A 15,854-nucleotide genomic window follows, 5' to 3' on the forward strand; every position below is an offset into this window, starting at 1 on the left:
AGTCATCGTGTTACCTTCCTTCCGCTGGGGTTTAGCGGCTTTGGGGTCAGGTTATTGTGGAGCTGTCTTGCTTACTGTACTATTTCTGTGAGAGGACATCATGGCCAAGTCAGTTTATAAAAGAAAACATTTTAGAATGGATGCTTGCTTACAGTTTCATAGGGTTAATTCATGCCCATCATGGCCAGCAGGCTGGCATGGCACTTGAGCATCAGACAAGAATTTACATCCTGATCTGAAGACAGCAGGCAGAGAGAAAATGAGACTAACCCTTGCATAGGCTTTTAAAGCCTCAAAGCCTACCCCAAATGACATACCCACCCTAGAAAGGCCATACTTCCTAATCTCTCCTAAACAGTCCACCACTGGAAACCAAACATTCCAATATATAAGCTTACAGGGACCATCCTCATTCAAACCACACAGGAGCCATCCCATTGACCCTTCCAAGAATAAGCCAAGGCACCAGCTCAGGAGGGTCACTGGAATTCATGTCCTTTGATGCTCAAGATCTAGAGGCAGATTGGTTCTGCACAGGCAGAACCAAAAGTCATACCGAGAAGAGGCACCAAAACATCTCTAAGCAAGCGCTTTTCCAACAGGGCTAAAGAGAAACAGCCAGTACCACTGCATATTCGGGCTGTACTGCAGCAACAGCAGCCACCATCCAGTGCCAGAAATAGAAGGCTGGCCTGGCAAGTGGAATAGATCCTCTGCAGCATGCAGTTTCAACCAAAAGAGTTCAAGTCTTTGAACTTGGGCAGAGTCACACCTACTCATGGCTAAGCTGAATCAGCAGAGCCCTGGTGAGAAGAGAGTGGAGATGAGATCTACCCATAATCCCAAAAAGAGGACCCCAGACTTGAAGACTGAATGTTGTCCAGGGCAAGTGAGTTATAGTTCCCAAAATGGGCTTGAAAGTAATTGTTTGAGCTAGGGGCTTTTAATCCCAGCACTTGGGAAGCAGAAGCAGTGCTTTGTTAATTCAAGGTCAGCTTGGTCTACATAGCAAGTTCCAGACCAGCCAGAGATACGCAGTAAGACGTTGTCTTGAAGAAGGAGGAGGAATGGTACAAAGAGGAGGAGGAGAATGTGAAGGAGGGGGTCTACATAGTGAGTTCCAGGGCAGCTGGGGCTATATAGAGAGATCCTGTCTCAGAAAGGAAGGAAGAAAGAAAGAAAGAAAGAAAGAAAGAAAGAAAGAAGGAAGGAAGGAAGGAAGGAAGGAAGGAAGGAAGGAAGGAAGGAAGGAAGGAAGGAAGGGAGGAAGGGAGGAAGGGAGGAAAAGAAGAGAAGAGAAAAGAAGAGAAGGAAGGAAGGAAGGAAGGTTGGTTATCAAAGAAATGTCTGCCTTTTGCTTTACAATCAGCTCAAAGCTGCCCAGCACTGTGGGAAAGTCCCTTGAAATGATTATTCAAGCCCTCACTTTCTTTCTCAATCAACAAATGCCTAAGAAACGAGTTATCAGGCAGCCACCCTATAGTCCCTCCAACTACGATACACATGTACAGTTCCTGTCTTGGTCTGAATGAGAATGACCCCCATAGGCTCGTAGATTTGATTGTTGGGTCACCAGGGACTGACAGGCGCTATTTGAACGGATTAGGAGGTATGGCCTTGTTGGAGGAGGCGTGTCACTGGGGTGGGCTTTAAGATTTCAACAGTTCCGCCAAGCCCAGACTGAAACTGCCAGCTCTGCCAGCAGTAAAACACTAAGACAGTCTCTCTCCACTGTGTAGCTGAAGATGACCTGATCTTCCTTCTCCCAAGTGTTAGGACCACAGATAAAGGCCACTACACCTAGCTGTTTCTCTCTCTCTCTCTCTCTCTCTCTCCCTCTCTCTCCTTTTTCTCTGCCCCTTTCTGGTTGTCTGCCTCTCCCTACCTTCTTTATTATGCCTCCTATTATCCCCTGTGTTCTCCTTCACTATGAGATGATCCAGCTGGGTATAAGGTGACCATGTGCCAAGCAACTAAGGGAGATTCCCCAGCCAACCGCCCATGAGAAACAGAGCTCATCAGCTCAACAGGCATAGCCATGAGCTTGGCGTATGACCTCACCCCAGTCAAGACTTCAAAGGAGACTGAAGCCATGGTTAAACAACTTCACTTCAGCTTCCTGAGAGACTCAGAAGCAAAGGCTAGGCCAGGCCAAAATTCTTGACCTACAGAACATTTGATGTGGTAAAAAATGTTTAACAGTTTTAAAGTGCTGTATTCGTTAGGTGACAACGCACACAGGCATATAGAACATTCTGTGCAGTGTACTTGTTTGCATGCAGAAGAAAGACAGGATAAGGAAAGAAAAAAGGAAACTAGGTCTGTATGAGATGGCAAAGGAGGACATTGTAATAGGGACCAATGGTGGGATGGTTAGAAGGCCCACAGAGCACAGAGGAAAGACTGCTTCAAACAGCTACTTAATTTTTTTTTTCTTAGAGTACTGCTATGTAGCCCAGGCTGACCTCAAACCCATGATACTTCTGCCTCAGCCTCCTGGTGCTGGCATAATGAGGAAGTGTCACCATGAATATCTTGAAAGAGATGATATTTAATCCAGAATCCGTTAGGATTTGAGAAAGGGGTAAGAGCTCTGAGGATAGCTTTGTAAGGTTTTTGGAGAAGAGAGGTGGTGGGAGGGGGCTTTGAAGCATGGTAGCTGAGACAGAATGAGTAGGAAGAAGCTGAGGAAGAGAGCAGGGGCTACACCATCAACACCACCAAAGACTATGCCTGGGAGACCCCAGCAATTGCTCCAAGGATGACGACCGGGACATCTGTAAAGCCAAGTAGCTGGACCTCTCTTCCCAGGAGTGGCTAATGCAAGTACCTTAACTCCTCTCCAAGAGACCCAGGGTTTCCAAGCTCCCTGTGGTCACACCCCCAAGGCTAGACCATGAGCAACCACCAGCCTAACCCTGCCTCCCATCCTCAAATCTCTACTGAAAGGCACATACCTCTGAGAGCCTCTGGGAACTGCTGTGGTGGCCTCAGCAGGTTGGAGCCAAATAAATAGCACAGACCATTCACGTAGGTGTTGTCCTTGCAGTTTTGGTGCACAGTGGGGCCGCATGCCTGAGGGCAGAGCACAAGTAAGAGCCCCTGCCTCCCGCCCTCCCGTCGCAGCACCTCCACCATCCACAAGACCTCCAGCCCAGCATCCCCGGGTCTCCCATTTCTCCCCTCAAGGCCCTCTTCTGATGGACACCAACTCACCAGCAGCTGGGAAGGGCTCGTAGAGGCAACCAGGGACAGGCCCAAGGACATATTCACAGCCTCTGGGGGTACTGAGGAGACAGATATGCACAGTCATCCTCGGGGATAAGAGGAGCTGTGAAACAGCCAGGTAGGGACATGGCAGGCGTGCACAACCATGTTCACAGAGGCAGGGGGATGTCTGAGTTTAATGCCCGCCTGGTCTACAGAGTGAGCTCCAGGTCAGCCAGGGCTACACAGAGAAAGTCTATCTCAAAAAACCTAGATAGAGAATTAGATAGATACATAGATAGATAGATAGATAGATAGATAGATAGATAGATAGATAGATAGATAGATAGATAGATAGGATAATGAAAAGAAAATGCAGTCTTCACAATGGAGTCTTACCCAGTCACAAAGAAGAATGAAGACAAGATTTAAAGTGTGGTGCACTATTTGGAGTACAGGCCAGCTGGAAGAGCCAGGGGAGATTACAAAGGGTAAAGAAGACTAAAGGATTGAAATATATTGTACACATTTATAAAAATGTCAGCCAGGCACGGTGAGGAAGACCTTTAATCCCAGTAACTGGAAGGCAGAGGCAGGAAGATCTCTGTACGTTTGAGGCCAGCCTGGCCGACATAGCTAGTTCCAGGCCAGCCGGGGCTGCACAATGAGACCCTGTCTCAGAAAGAAAAAAAACAAAGGACTAAAAAGAAGCTGTCATAACTAAACTCTATTTCAGGAATGGGGCTGTGGCCCTGTTTGTAGAGTGTGGCCTAGCATGCACAGAGCATAAGGTGACCTATGGCGATGGTGAAGCAGGAGAATGCAGAGTTCAAGGTTATTGCCAGATACATAGCAAGTTTGAGGCCAGCTTGGGTACAAGAGGCCTTGCAGAGAGGGGAGGGGTGGGGAAGAGAAGGAGAGAGGAGGAGAGGGAGATAATTCTCTTGTGTGATATAATACAAGCTACTGATGTCTAGCTGGGAACAGGAAAGATGGCCTGCCTCAGTCAATGAAGCTAGCCATGAAAGCATGAGGGCCTGAGTTTGGATCTCCAGAACCCCATGTAATAAAGAGGGTGTGGTCACGTCATCCTTAGCCCAGTGCTAGAACGACAGACACAGAAGCACTCTTGAAACTCATCGGCCACATGGCTCAGCACATAAGGGCACTGTCCGCTCCTCTAGGACCTGGGTTTGATTCCCAGCACCTCCATAACAGCCCACAACTGCAGAGACCCTGACATTCTCTCGTGACCTCCCTGGGCAGCAGACATGCATTTGACACATATACATACAGAGAGGCAAATAAGCTGCCAAGAGTTACTTCAGCCTGGGAGACACCGGATAGATTATGCAAAAGGAACGTAGGGGTGGGGGTTGCCTGAGGGGTCCAAAGGCAGGGCAAAGGCTAGGGGCAAAGGCCAGGTGTTCCGTGCCCCACCCAAGTCTCACAGGACTCAGGAATGCTTGACAAACCAGGTGTGTTCACAGAGGGAGTCGAGACTCACCTTGCAGGGCAATGGGCTGGCACCTCCGTGTGCTGTAGTCACACTGGTAGAGGACGCCTGTCTGGTTAACATCCTTTACCTCCTGGGGGGCTGCAACAACCACACTGTAGGAAGGGGGAAAGTAAGGAACATTCCGAATGTCGGGAGAAGTCTGCCTTCCAGAGGGAAATGGGGTTCCTGAACTCCCACAGATAGGTGGAAGAAACAGCAGAGAAAAATAAAATAAAAATAAAAATTTAAATCCCAGAACGGGAAAGCCCTTTCTAAGAATGACACAAAACACTGAGAGAATTTTTAAAAACAGATTTAAGACAAGACCCCATGAAGTTAGGATGGAAAAGGGATTGGGCGATACGGGAAAATAGGAGTTGAGGAGCTAAGAGATGGGTTTGCCCAAAACATAGTACACGTACATAAGGAATTCTCAAACAATAAAAAATTAGTATTTCGATGACATAACCATTTTAAATAAGTGTACACATGTGATAAACGACCAAAAGCAAAGTCAGAAGATAAACGAGAAACCGGGAAAGGGAGACTTGCAAACTACACCCCAGGTTTCCTTCCTCCGGTCTCTCGGTTCCTACAAACCGTGAAGGGGAAAGAGTACAAAATGAGGAAAGGTAAGAAAAAAGCATCAACAGAAAAGGAATTGCTGTGGGACATGTGCCCTGGGTCCAGCACGACCTTTGCCATGTTGAACTCCCAGAAGCTGCTGTTACCCAGAAGAGACCAGAAAGGGGCTGACCCCATCCTCTGGAGGGGAGGGAGGGGCACACAGGGCTGTTACTGGTTGGTGGGGAGGAAGATTCTCTTGTAAGTTGTTCGTGCTCCTGTGGGTAACCCCTCCTCCACGCTGTGGAAGCAAATCCCAGCTAAAGCCATTGGCCCAGAGAGCTACACCCAGACCGGCTCCTTCTTCAGTCTGCTGTTGGCGTCCTCTCTGAAGTGAACATACATTTGACCACATCTCTCCAGAACGAGTCACACAACAGAAATACCTCCCATTAGAGGAGAAAACCGGCTGGCGAGAGGCTCCAGTGGGTAAAGGCGCTTGCCACTCAAGCATGATAACATGAGTTCAGTCCCTGGGACCCATGATGGGAGGAGAGAACTGGCTGTCAAAAGTTATCCTCTGACCTCCACATGCCCGCATCTCAATCACACACACACACACACAAACACACACACACACACACACGTATACACTACTAGATCATGAGCCTGTTCCTGATTCCTCTAGGAGGCCAGATCTCACAGTCTAAAGCAGTCATGCACAAAAAAGAAACAAGGAGAAATTAGATATCCCGGAGGTGAAGGGGGCCCCAAGGAACTGACACCCCTAATCAGCAGGAAGTAGTCTGATGATAATGTCGCCCCTTCCTGACCCCTGACACTATTCAGGGATCTCTTTCCTTTCTTCTCTTACATCTAGTGTTAGGGAGTTGAGAGGGAAGAAGAAAAGGGGTGGAAAAAAGTGGAAGAAAGAAGAGCCCACAAAGTAGTAAAAATCTGGCTATACCCTCTCTCCAGGACAAGGGAAGAAGGCTTCTGTGTATGTAGCTTTACAACTAATTTATGCCCTACCCAGTACCCGGCACCCCATTCCGCTTACCACATACGAAGCACCTCACACTAAGTCATGTGGTACAGAACTTCCCATCATCTCCTGAAGACGTAAAAGTCAAGATTCTTTTCCTTTGGTTCCTTGGATTTCTTACAGTTTCCTCTGGGCCTCTCCCCATGATCCTGTCATGATAGCTCTCTCTCTCTTCAGGGTCTCACTACACCACTCTGGCTGTCCTGGAACTCATTATGTACACCAGGCTGGCCTCAAACCCACACAGATCTGTCTGCCTCAGTATCCTGAGTACTGGGATTAAAAGTGTGTGCCACCACAGAAGGCTAAGATTTTTTTGTTAAGTGTGTGTGTGTGTGTGTGTGTGTGTGTGTGTGTGTGTCTATGTGGGGTATATGCATATGAGTAGTGTTTATGGAGGTTGGAGGTGGACCTGGTACACCTGGCCACTCCTTTTTTTCTATCCAACATTAATAATAGTAATAACAGTCATCTTTTTAAAAACTTAAGGCAACTAGAAAGCTGGCTCGGCAGTTAAAAGCACTGGCTTCTTTTCCAGAGGACCCGGGGTTCAGTTCCCAGCACCCACACTGCAGGGTATAACAGCATGAGGGTAGGAGAGGAATAAGTATTGGCAATCCCTGACAGCTAACAATAAAAACCTTTAGGAAGAAAGCGATATGAAAAACAATTACACAGAAGCTTCCTAAAATAGGTACATCAAAGGTACATATTTTGTGTACACACACACATATTTGTGTATGTATACAACACACATGCATACACCCACACAGAGAGATACACACACACATACAATTTTTTAAACCTTATAGATGTGTGAAATTTATACGGCGTTACCCTATAAGGAGGGAGGCAATCCCTCTCCCAGACGCTATGGCTGTTAAGTAAAAGCACAGGTGTCACCTGTGACTCCAGTTCCGGGTGACCCAACGCCCTCTTCTGGCCTCTGCAGGCACTGCATGCGCACAGTGCACAGATACACAGGCAAACATACAGCTAATATGGAAATTAGCTGTATGTTTGAATGTTTGTATGAAATCTCAAACTTTTTGAGGAAAGAAAAAAAAAAACATTGGTAAATGTTCAACATCCTCATGAGGGAAATGCAAATTAAAACTACTTTGAGATTTCATCTTCCCCAAGGCAGAATGACCAAGATTTTTTTTTTTTTTTTTGAAAATTACAACAAATGCTGCTGTGAGGGAATCGCTGTTGGTGGGACAGCAAACTGGCACAGCCCCTATGGAAATTAGGGTGGAGGTTCCTCAAAAAGATCAAAATAGATTTACCGTAAGATCCAACTATCCTATATCTGGGCATGTGCCCAAAGGGCTCTATTTCCCTCTACAGAGACACTTGCTCCTCTAGTTCACTGCTGCTATATTCACAACAGCCTAGATGTCCCTCAACTAATAGATAATGGAACTGTGGTACCTAAACATAGCGTAATATGATTCGGCTAGAAGGAAAAATAAAATCACAAAATGTGTAGGCAAATAAAAAATAAAATCATAAAATCTAGAAATGATCGATGTGGGTAAGTAACCTAGACCCAGAAGGACAGATGCCAGGTGTTCTCACTCATATGTGGGTGCTGTCTTTGAATTTTTGTGTTTGTGTGCTTAAACTGGGGTAGTCCTAGAAGCCAGGAAAGTAATAAGGGATCGTGGGAAGGGGGGCTGTCAAGGGAGATGGTATGAAAGTGGTGTGAAGAGGGAAGAGAGGATAGTGGAGCACAGGGGCTGAGAGAGGGCTGAGCATGGGGAGTGATAACTAACAACAAAAACCTTTTTTTTAAAAAAATGCAGTATGGAAACCAGCTACTAAAGAAGCCTCCTGACATCTTAGGAAAGAAGTGGGAAACAGTAAGATCTGGAGAGGACAGGAACTCCGCAAAGAGAGCAACAGAACCAAAAAATCTGAGCACAGGGGTCTTTCCTGAGACTGATACTCCAACCAAGGACCATGCATGGAGATAACCTAGGACCCCTACACAGATGTAGCCCATGGCAGTTCAGCATCCAAGTGGGTTCCATTGTAATAGGAACAGGGACTGTCTCTGACATGAACTGATTGGCCTGCTCTTTAATTACCTCCCCCTGAGGGGGAAGCAGCATTACCAGGCCACAGAAGAAGACAGTGCAGCCACTCCTGATGAGACCTAACTGACTAGGATCAGAAGAAAGGAAAAGAAGACCTCCCCTACCAGTGGACTTGGAGACGGGCATGCATGCAGAGGGTGGAGGAAGAGAGGGATTGAGACGGGAGGAGAGAGGGAACCACAGGGGGGATACAAAGTGAATAAAGTGCAATTAATAAAGAATTTTAAAAAAATAAAATTTAAAAAAGACAAAAAAAAAAACTTGTACCAGGGTGAGCAAAGGTAAATGTAGGCAAAATATCCATACACATGAAATAAAAATAAATAAATCTAAAAAAAAAAATCTGTATACCCAAAGAACCTAATCAAGGAGGAGGACCTTGGGTAAAATGCTCAATCTTCATTCAGAAAGGAAAATGGGAGGGACATAAAAGAGTAAGAAAACAGGAAACAGGACAGGAGCCTACCACAGAGGGCCTCTGAAAGACTTTACCCAGAAGGGTATCAAAGCAGATGCTAAGACTCATAGTCAAACTTTGGTTGGAGTGCAGGGAATCTTATGAAAGAAGGGGAAGATAAAAAGACACGGAGGGGACAGGAGCTCTTCAAGGAGAACAACAGAACCAAAACATCTGGGCACAGTGGTCTTATGTAAGACTGATACTCCAACCCAGAACCATGCATGGAGATAACCTAGAACACCTGCACAGATGTAGCCCATGGCAGCTCAGTGTTCAAGAGGGTTCCCTAGTAATGGGAACAGGGACAGTCTCTGATATGAACTCAGGAGCTGGCTCATTGATCACCTCCACCTGAGGGGGGAGCAGTCTTACCAGTCCACATAGGAAGACAATGCAGTCAGTCCTGATGAGACCTGAAAGGCTAGGGTCAGAGGGAAGGGGAGGAGGACCTCTCCTATCAGTGGATTGGGGGAGGGGCATAGGAAAAAGAAAGGAGGGAAGGTGTGATTGGGAGGGGATAAAAGAGAGGGCTACAGCTGGGATACAAAGTGAATTAACCATAAATAATAAAAAATAAAATTTTAAAGAAAAGGAAATAAAGAAAATTCTGGAGTCACTAGTCTATAGCTCTCAAGAAAACACACTCTTTCCTGTCCTAGAGTGCTTTTAGAGATCTCTAGTCAAACAATGACCTCTTGACCTAGCACCCCCACCCCAGAGACTGTGAGAAACAAATTCTATAAAAGTAGAAAGAGAAACCTCCTGAAATATATCATCATGTTACATGTGCATGTACACACACACACACACACACACACACACACACACACGCAGCACACACATGAAATTTATATAGAGCAGATGCCAGGAGCTATTAAATAAAAAGCCTAGTTACGGAGTACCCCTTTTCAAGTTGTTGCTCAGTGGGATCCCACAAATGTCCCCCGCCTCCTCACCCCCGCCTAAACATGACTGGCTATTACCATCGCTCATGGTTACCCTCCAGAATGTGATGGCAAGATCTTATTGCTTAAGGCAACGTGTACTTGAGTCATAGACTATGGAGAAATCAAGTTGCTACTAAGTTGGAAACTCCATCCCTACTGGCTGGCTTCCCTGGTGGTGGAAGGCTCTATGCATATTACCAGGGGAAAAAGCAATCAAAAGTTTCCCACAGCTCTGAACTTTTCAGCTACAAAAAGGCCTGGCCTGGCCCGATATCCAAGTGTCCACTGGTGGCATAGTGGCCAGAATGTTATGAGGAAGTGCTTGACACCAACCGAGACCTGTGAGAGGAGGGATAATCTCCATCCAGGAGTTGCCTCCATCAAATTGGCCTAGAAGGGCATTTTTCTGGGTTGCTGGTTGATGCGGGTGTCCGGTGAGCATTGCCACGCCTGGAAAGATGCTTCTTGGCTGCTTAAGAAAGCAGGCTAAGCAAAGCAAGAAGCAAGGCTCCTCCAGGGCTTCTACTTCACTTCCTGCCTCCAACTTCCTGTCTCCAAGTTCCTGCCTTGGCTTCCCTCAGCGGACTGTGACTCAGAATTTGCAATCCAAACAAACCTCCTCCTCCCCAAGTTGCTTTAAGTCATGGCGTCTTATCAGAGCAACGGAAACCTAAGACAAGCCGTAGCCTCCACTCTGCTTGCATTTTAAGTCTGGTCACAAGATGAAACTCGTATCCAGTACTGTTGACTGGGCCAAGATTCTTGTAGCTAAGTAGGCCATAGGCCTGAGGGGGAAAGCTATTACTTTTAGACTACTGAATGGACCTAGTATTAAACTTCTTTCTGAGAGCTCAACATTGTACCTTAGATCCGCACCCCTCTCAGTCCTCACCAGAGAAGCTTCTGCCTAAGTAGATGACAACTAGTACAGAGACTCACAACTGGTCCGTACATAGAGACTAAGAGACGGGATGCTCAGCTCTACTTGAGACATCTGTACTACACACTTCCTCCCAAGGCTCAGGGGTCATTACAGAACAGGAAGTGGGAAGCCAGTGCGAGCCAGGGGCCCGGGGTGATGGCGGTGAAAGAGAGTCTTCTAGACATGAGAGTGCTATTGCTCACAGTCTCTGGGACTGCAGGCCCCACGACTTCTTAAATATTTCTCTAAAAATAAGTGTTGTAGGCTTTGTGGACTCTGTCCCCTGATCACTTCCCTGTATTCTGAGTAACAAGTGATCGGGACTGTGTTCAAAATTATTTCCATAGCGGAGAGATGGTTCGGTGGCTAAATGTACTTGATGGCAAACCTGACAAGCTAAGTCCCACCACAGGGCCCTCTTGGCAAAACCAACTCCAGTAAGTAGCTCTGACTTTCACCAGGCATGCTGTGGCAGGTGTACTCGTACACACATCTTAGAAGTATTTACAGTAACAACCTAAAAGCAGGTCATAACTTGAACATAACTCGTGATGCAGATTGAGGGTGGGAAAGTAGGCCGCAGTTAGGGGGTAGAGATAAAGACAGATAAAAATCTCTCCTAAAGAACCACGAGAAGCCAATTGTCAAAAATCCTTCCTAGGAAGGAAAGTTCAGGGAGTAAGAAAGACTTTTTGCTCTCAACCTTCTTGGATCTTAAAATTTTGGACTCCTGGAACCTCACTACTGATTCAACAAAGAAAATTCAGCCAAGAGGGTGGGGGGACGGGGCTGTGGCTCAGTGGTAGAACATCTTCGAGCCTTGGACTCCACCCCCAGCAAAAAAGGCACAGAGAGAGAATGGGGGGGATGGAGAGAGGGAGAGGGACAGGGAGCAAAGGAAAGAGGGAAGAAGAAAGATCTTCTCCCATCCCCACGCCCCTTGCATTTAGAGAAGCACTGAAACCCAGGATTTCCCCTGAAGCCTTTACCGGGATGCATCAAGCTGGACCACACTCTGCCCAAAGCCTCTTGCATTCTCTTGGAAGGTCATGGGATTTTCAGTGTCCAGATTGAATCCATGACATAAGGCCAGGGCTGAAAGGATAACAAGAAAAAAAGAATCAAAGCAAAGGAACCATCACAGTTAAGGTGACAGCACAGCTTTCCACCCGTGAGCATTCCTGACCACATGCACTGAATGACAGCCCGGGGCAGGGCTTCACACAGTTGTGGGATCTGTCTGTTCAGTTTGTACACAGCCCAGCCTGGCCTGGAACACTGCAGTGTAACTGTGGTTACAAGACCTGATCTTCCTGCCTCCCATTCTACCTCCCAGATGCTTGGGCCACCGCAAGGCAGTCTATTCACTGTAGGCCAAATGTGCTGGCTCAGGCTCCAGGATCTATAAGAGCCTGTCATAGGGCATAGCCAGTCCCCATCTAAGCCCACAATGACCGCCTGTCTCACCACACACCCCTGTCATAACCACAAGGATTTACACAACAAAGGCCTGTTAGAAATTTTCCTTCCTATGCAATTCGCAAACAGTTCCTTCCCTTCTCGACTTACTCCCTACGAAAATAGATTAAAAAAGGAAACAAACTCAAACCACCATTTGATTCATCAGTCATTCAACAAACATTCACACTAGGTTCTAGTTCATTAGAACCCAAGGCTAAGTAGGAATGGTGAGTGGGTCACGGGAGGAAATCTGCCTGCTGTGTCCCCTAGTGCTGTCCCGGCATCTCTCTGGACCTCCGTAGCCTCACCTGTGACCAGCAGCCTTACAGAGTTGATGGATTTAGACTCCATCCATGCTCCCCTGGCCATTCTCTACTCTTTTCTTTCTTGAATCACTTATCCTTCCGGAAAGCCCTTTGCCTCTCCCCACCTAACTCCTCCCTAGTCTCTGACCTTTCTTTCCACTCAAAGACCCAAAAAGTCCCCTCCTCCCCTTCTGATGCCCAGTTCTGTCTTCCATTGGCACGGCACACATATGATGAGCATACATGCGTGTGGGGAAACACCCACGCACACACAAAAATAAAATAAAATAAATCTCTTTCTAAAAGAAACAGCCAAGAATCGGTCCAGCAATGTGGCTCAGCGGGTAAAGGGGCTTGCCATTAAGCGCTGAGTGCCTGAGTTCGATCCTCAGTACCCACCATCCCTAAAGACCTATGCCTCTCCCCACCAACTCCTTCCTAAAACCTTTCTCCTAGACCCCTCTGATGATCCCCTAGCCCCTTCTCCTCACCCTGAAAATCCTCCAAGCCCCCAACATACCTGTTATCAGAAGAACTCTGAAAGACATGACTGAAAGGAACAAGACCCTTGAAGGCGTGTGAACTGTGGGGTGTCAGGCACCGCAGACACACTGAGGAAGCCACCAAGGCCAGGAGGGGTGAAAATAGAGAAGTAAGAGGCAAAAGCTCTGAGAGATTCAAAAAGGGCGGAGGCTCTTCAAGCACCCATTTGACACTCGTTTTCCTCTGGGATGGGTCAAATGTTATTTTAAGAAAGAAAGGAAGAGAGAGAGAAAGAAAGAAAGAAAGAAAGAAAGAAAGAAAGAAAGAAAGAAAGAAAGGAGGGAGGGAGGGAGGGAGTTAGGGAGGGAGGGAGGGAGGGAGGGAGGGAGGAAGGAAGGAAGGAAGGAAAAAGAAAAGAAAAGAAAAGAAAAGAAAAGAAAAGAAAAGAAAAGAAAAGAAAAGAAAGCCAGGTGGCTCACTGTTTAGGACCAGGCTGCTCTCACAGGGGACCCATATCTGGTTCCCAGACCCACTAATGAAGTGTGTGTGTGTGTGTGTGTGTGTGTGTGTGTGTGTGTGTGTGTGTCACACACACTTCATTAGTTCTATTTCCCCAGACAGCCCTGCCTAACACCCAGGGTGACCTACTTTTGTCAAATAGGCCCCACTTCCCACAGTTTCCAGACATTCCCAAAACAGGCCACAAAACTAAAAATGGAGGCTGAGGGAAGGGAACAGATATGGATAATACAGGATATAGTCATTTCATACCTAAGCCATAAGGGAGTAATTTATTAGGTGAGATGGGTTTATTTTGATGAAATCTGTCACATTATGACCACCAAAAGGGGCTATTCTATCTCAGCATCGAAACTTCGTCTTATATGAGCAGAAGCTGAGAGTCCACTGACGGCAAAGATCTAGGTCAAGTCTCAGACTAGCTCTCCAATCCACAGTTTTTGTCAATGGCCCACTGTTCTAGTGGTCGCTGGGATAAAAACACCATCACCACAGACAACTTTGGGAGGCTTTATTTTAGCTTAAAATTCCAGGCGGCAGTCCATCATTTCAGGAAAGCCAAGCAGCTGTCACATGACAGCCACAGTCAAGAGCAGAGAGACAAAGGGAGGAGGCTGGCTTCCTTCACACCTATGCAGCCCAGCGCCCAGCTCTTTCTGCATCAATTGGCAATCAATGTAATCACCCACAGACACACCCATAGGCCATCCTGAGGGAATCAGTTCCCCAACAGAGGCAAGTTGACATTTAAAACCAACCATCACAGAGGCTGAAGAGACAGCTCAGCTGTTAGCATTTGTAGCTCTTGCAGAGGACCTGAGTTCCGTTGTCAGCACCCACACAGCAGCTCACAGTCATCTGGAATTCCAGTTCCAGAGAATCCAGCAACCTCTTCTGGCTTCTGGGGGCGCCAGGCATGAACGCGGTGGTGTACAGATGTGAATGGTATATACGCACACAAAATACCCATACACGTGAAAAAAGTCACACCCACCAACTGGACGACCGTACGACCGAACGGAAATACCAACAGGAAGGGAAAGTCTAAGAAGAAATTCAGTGGAAAGAATTCACTCCAGCTGTTCGAAGGAAGAGCTGAGTAAGCAGGGAAAGAACAGACAGGTGTGAAGACAGGACAATGAAATTTTTACGCCTAAAGAACATGAAGAAAAGTAAACATCTGAGGGATGAGAACTGCGTCACGTGGCACATGCGCACTGGCAGCCAATGACCTAGCAGTGAGAGGATTGTAAACGCAGTCCCTCTGTCCAGACACACCTCCCAAGAGGCCAAACCTCAGTAGCCTGGATGAGGTCACCTTCCACTGTGCGTGATGGGCCCGGAGCCCCTCAGGCCCATGAGAGAAGAATGAATGGCAGTGGGAAGGTCTTCAACGAGGTATTGGAGACCTATGTGCCTGACTTGGCCCACATCCCGGGCAGCACAATACAGGACATGATGCAGAACCCGCACCCCAGAGCTCCGTGCTCATCTCTCCAGGGTCCCTGCAGCAGCCTGAAAAGCTCAAAGGAAAGAGCAGAGCAGCAGCTGCAGCAGAGGCCGCTGAGGCTGCAACAGCGGGGGTGGCAGCTGCCCATCCTGCTTCTTTCCGAGATCAGGTGGCTGGGGCGGAGGAGGAGCTGTTGCTTGGAGGTGTTTGGTCCCCTTTCCACTGGGCGACAAGGAAGGTTGGTGCTTGGAAGAAGCTGCGCAGATGCTGATAAAGGCCAAAGAAGAAGAGCATACAGGCTGGCTTGATTCAGATCAGAACTTGCCCGGGCACCCAAAGGATGAGTGGAAGTCCTTCATCCTTCAGAAGTGTCACTGATCTACGCTCCCAAGGAGGCCCCCAAGAAGCTGATCTGTCTCACTGAGCACCGAAGGGGAGAGATTCAAAAATGTGCAGAGCCCTGGGGCCGACGGTGTCCCTGCTGTGAGTCGATTTGAAATAGAATACCGTGCATCACTCAGCGGCAATGACACGGAATTGGGCACAAGATGAAGAAAACACCACCAGGCGTGCACGCTGGCCGCCACTGATCTGGGCGATTCTGAAATTACTAGTGTTAAGTCTCAGACCCTGGGACAAATGGCTGAGGTGACTATTTAACATCTCAAAGCCAACCTGGTTGCCAGGTTCTCCCAGCATCCCTCAGTCCCTACCCGTTACAGGGTATGGCTGGCATACTCCGCCCTCAACCCCAAACTCTCCAGGCCGGGGCTGGGCTGCCCTTCCCCAGAGCCTCTTCTCAATATAATCCAGCCATTTTGGTTGCCTGCCCGCCTTGTTCCCTTGCCCTCTTGGCTGCTGCACCTAGTTGCGCTCTCTCTCCTCTCCTTT

General features: G+C 47.5%; 1 protein-coding gene across 1 annotated transcript in view; it reads right to left on the bottom strand.

The window, feature by feature from the left end:
- The window catches only part of Itgam (integrin subunit alpha M), a 35,409-nt gene extending 22,292 nt beyond the window's left edge, over positions 1-13,117 (bottom strand). Inside the window, exons 1-5 of the mRNA XM_055627641.1 lie at positions 13,032-13,117; positions 11,735-11,840; positions 4,715-4,818; positions 3,217-3,287; positions 2,958-3,075 (exon numbers count right to left, since the gene is read on the bottom strand). Coding sequence (XP_055483616.1) covers positions 2,958-3,075; positions 3,217-3,287; positions 4,715-4,818; positions 11,735-11,840; positions 13,032-13,059 — 427 coding nt within the window. The 5' untranslated portion in view covers positions 13,060-13,117. The remainder of the gene's footprint in view (positions 1-2,957; positions 3,076-3,216; positions 3,288-4,714; positions 4,819-11,734; positions 11,841-13,031) is intronic.
- Between the last annotated feature and the right edge of the window lie 2,737 nt (positions 13,118-15,854).

The sequence above is a fragment of the Psammomys obesus genome, unplaced genomic scaffold, assembly GCF_907164565.1.
Source record: "Psammomys obesus unplaced genomic scaffold, mPsaObe1.curated_primary_1811, whole genome shotgun sequence".
Classification (NCBI taxonomy): Eukaryota; Metazoa; Chordata; class Mammalia; order Rodentia; family Muridae; genus Psammomys; species Psammomys obesus.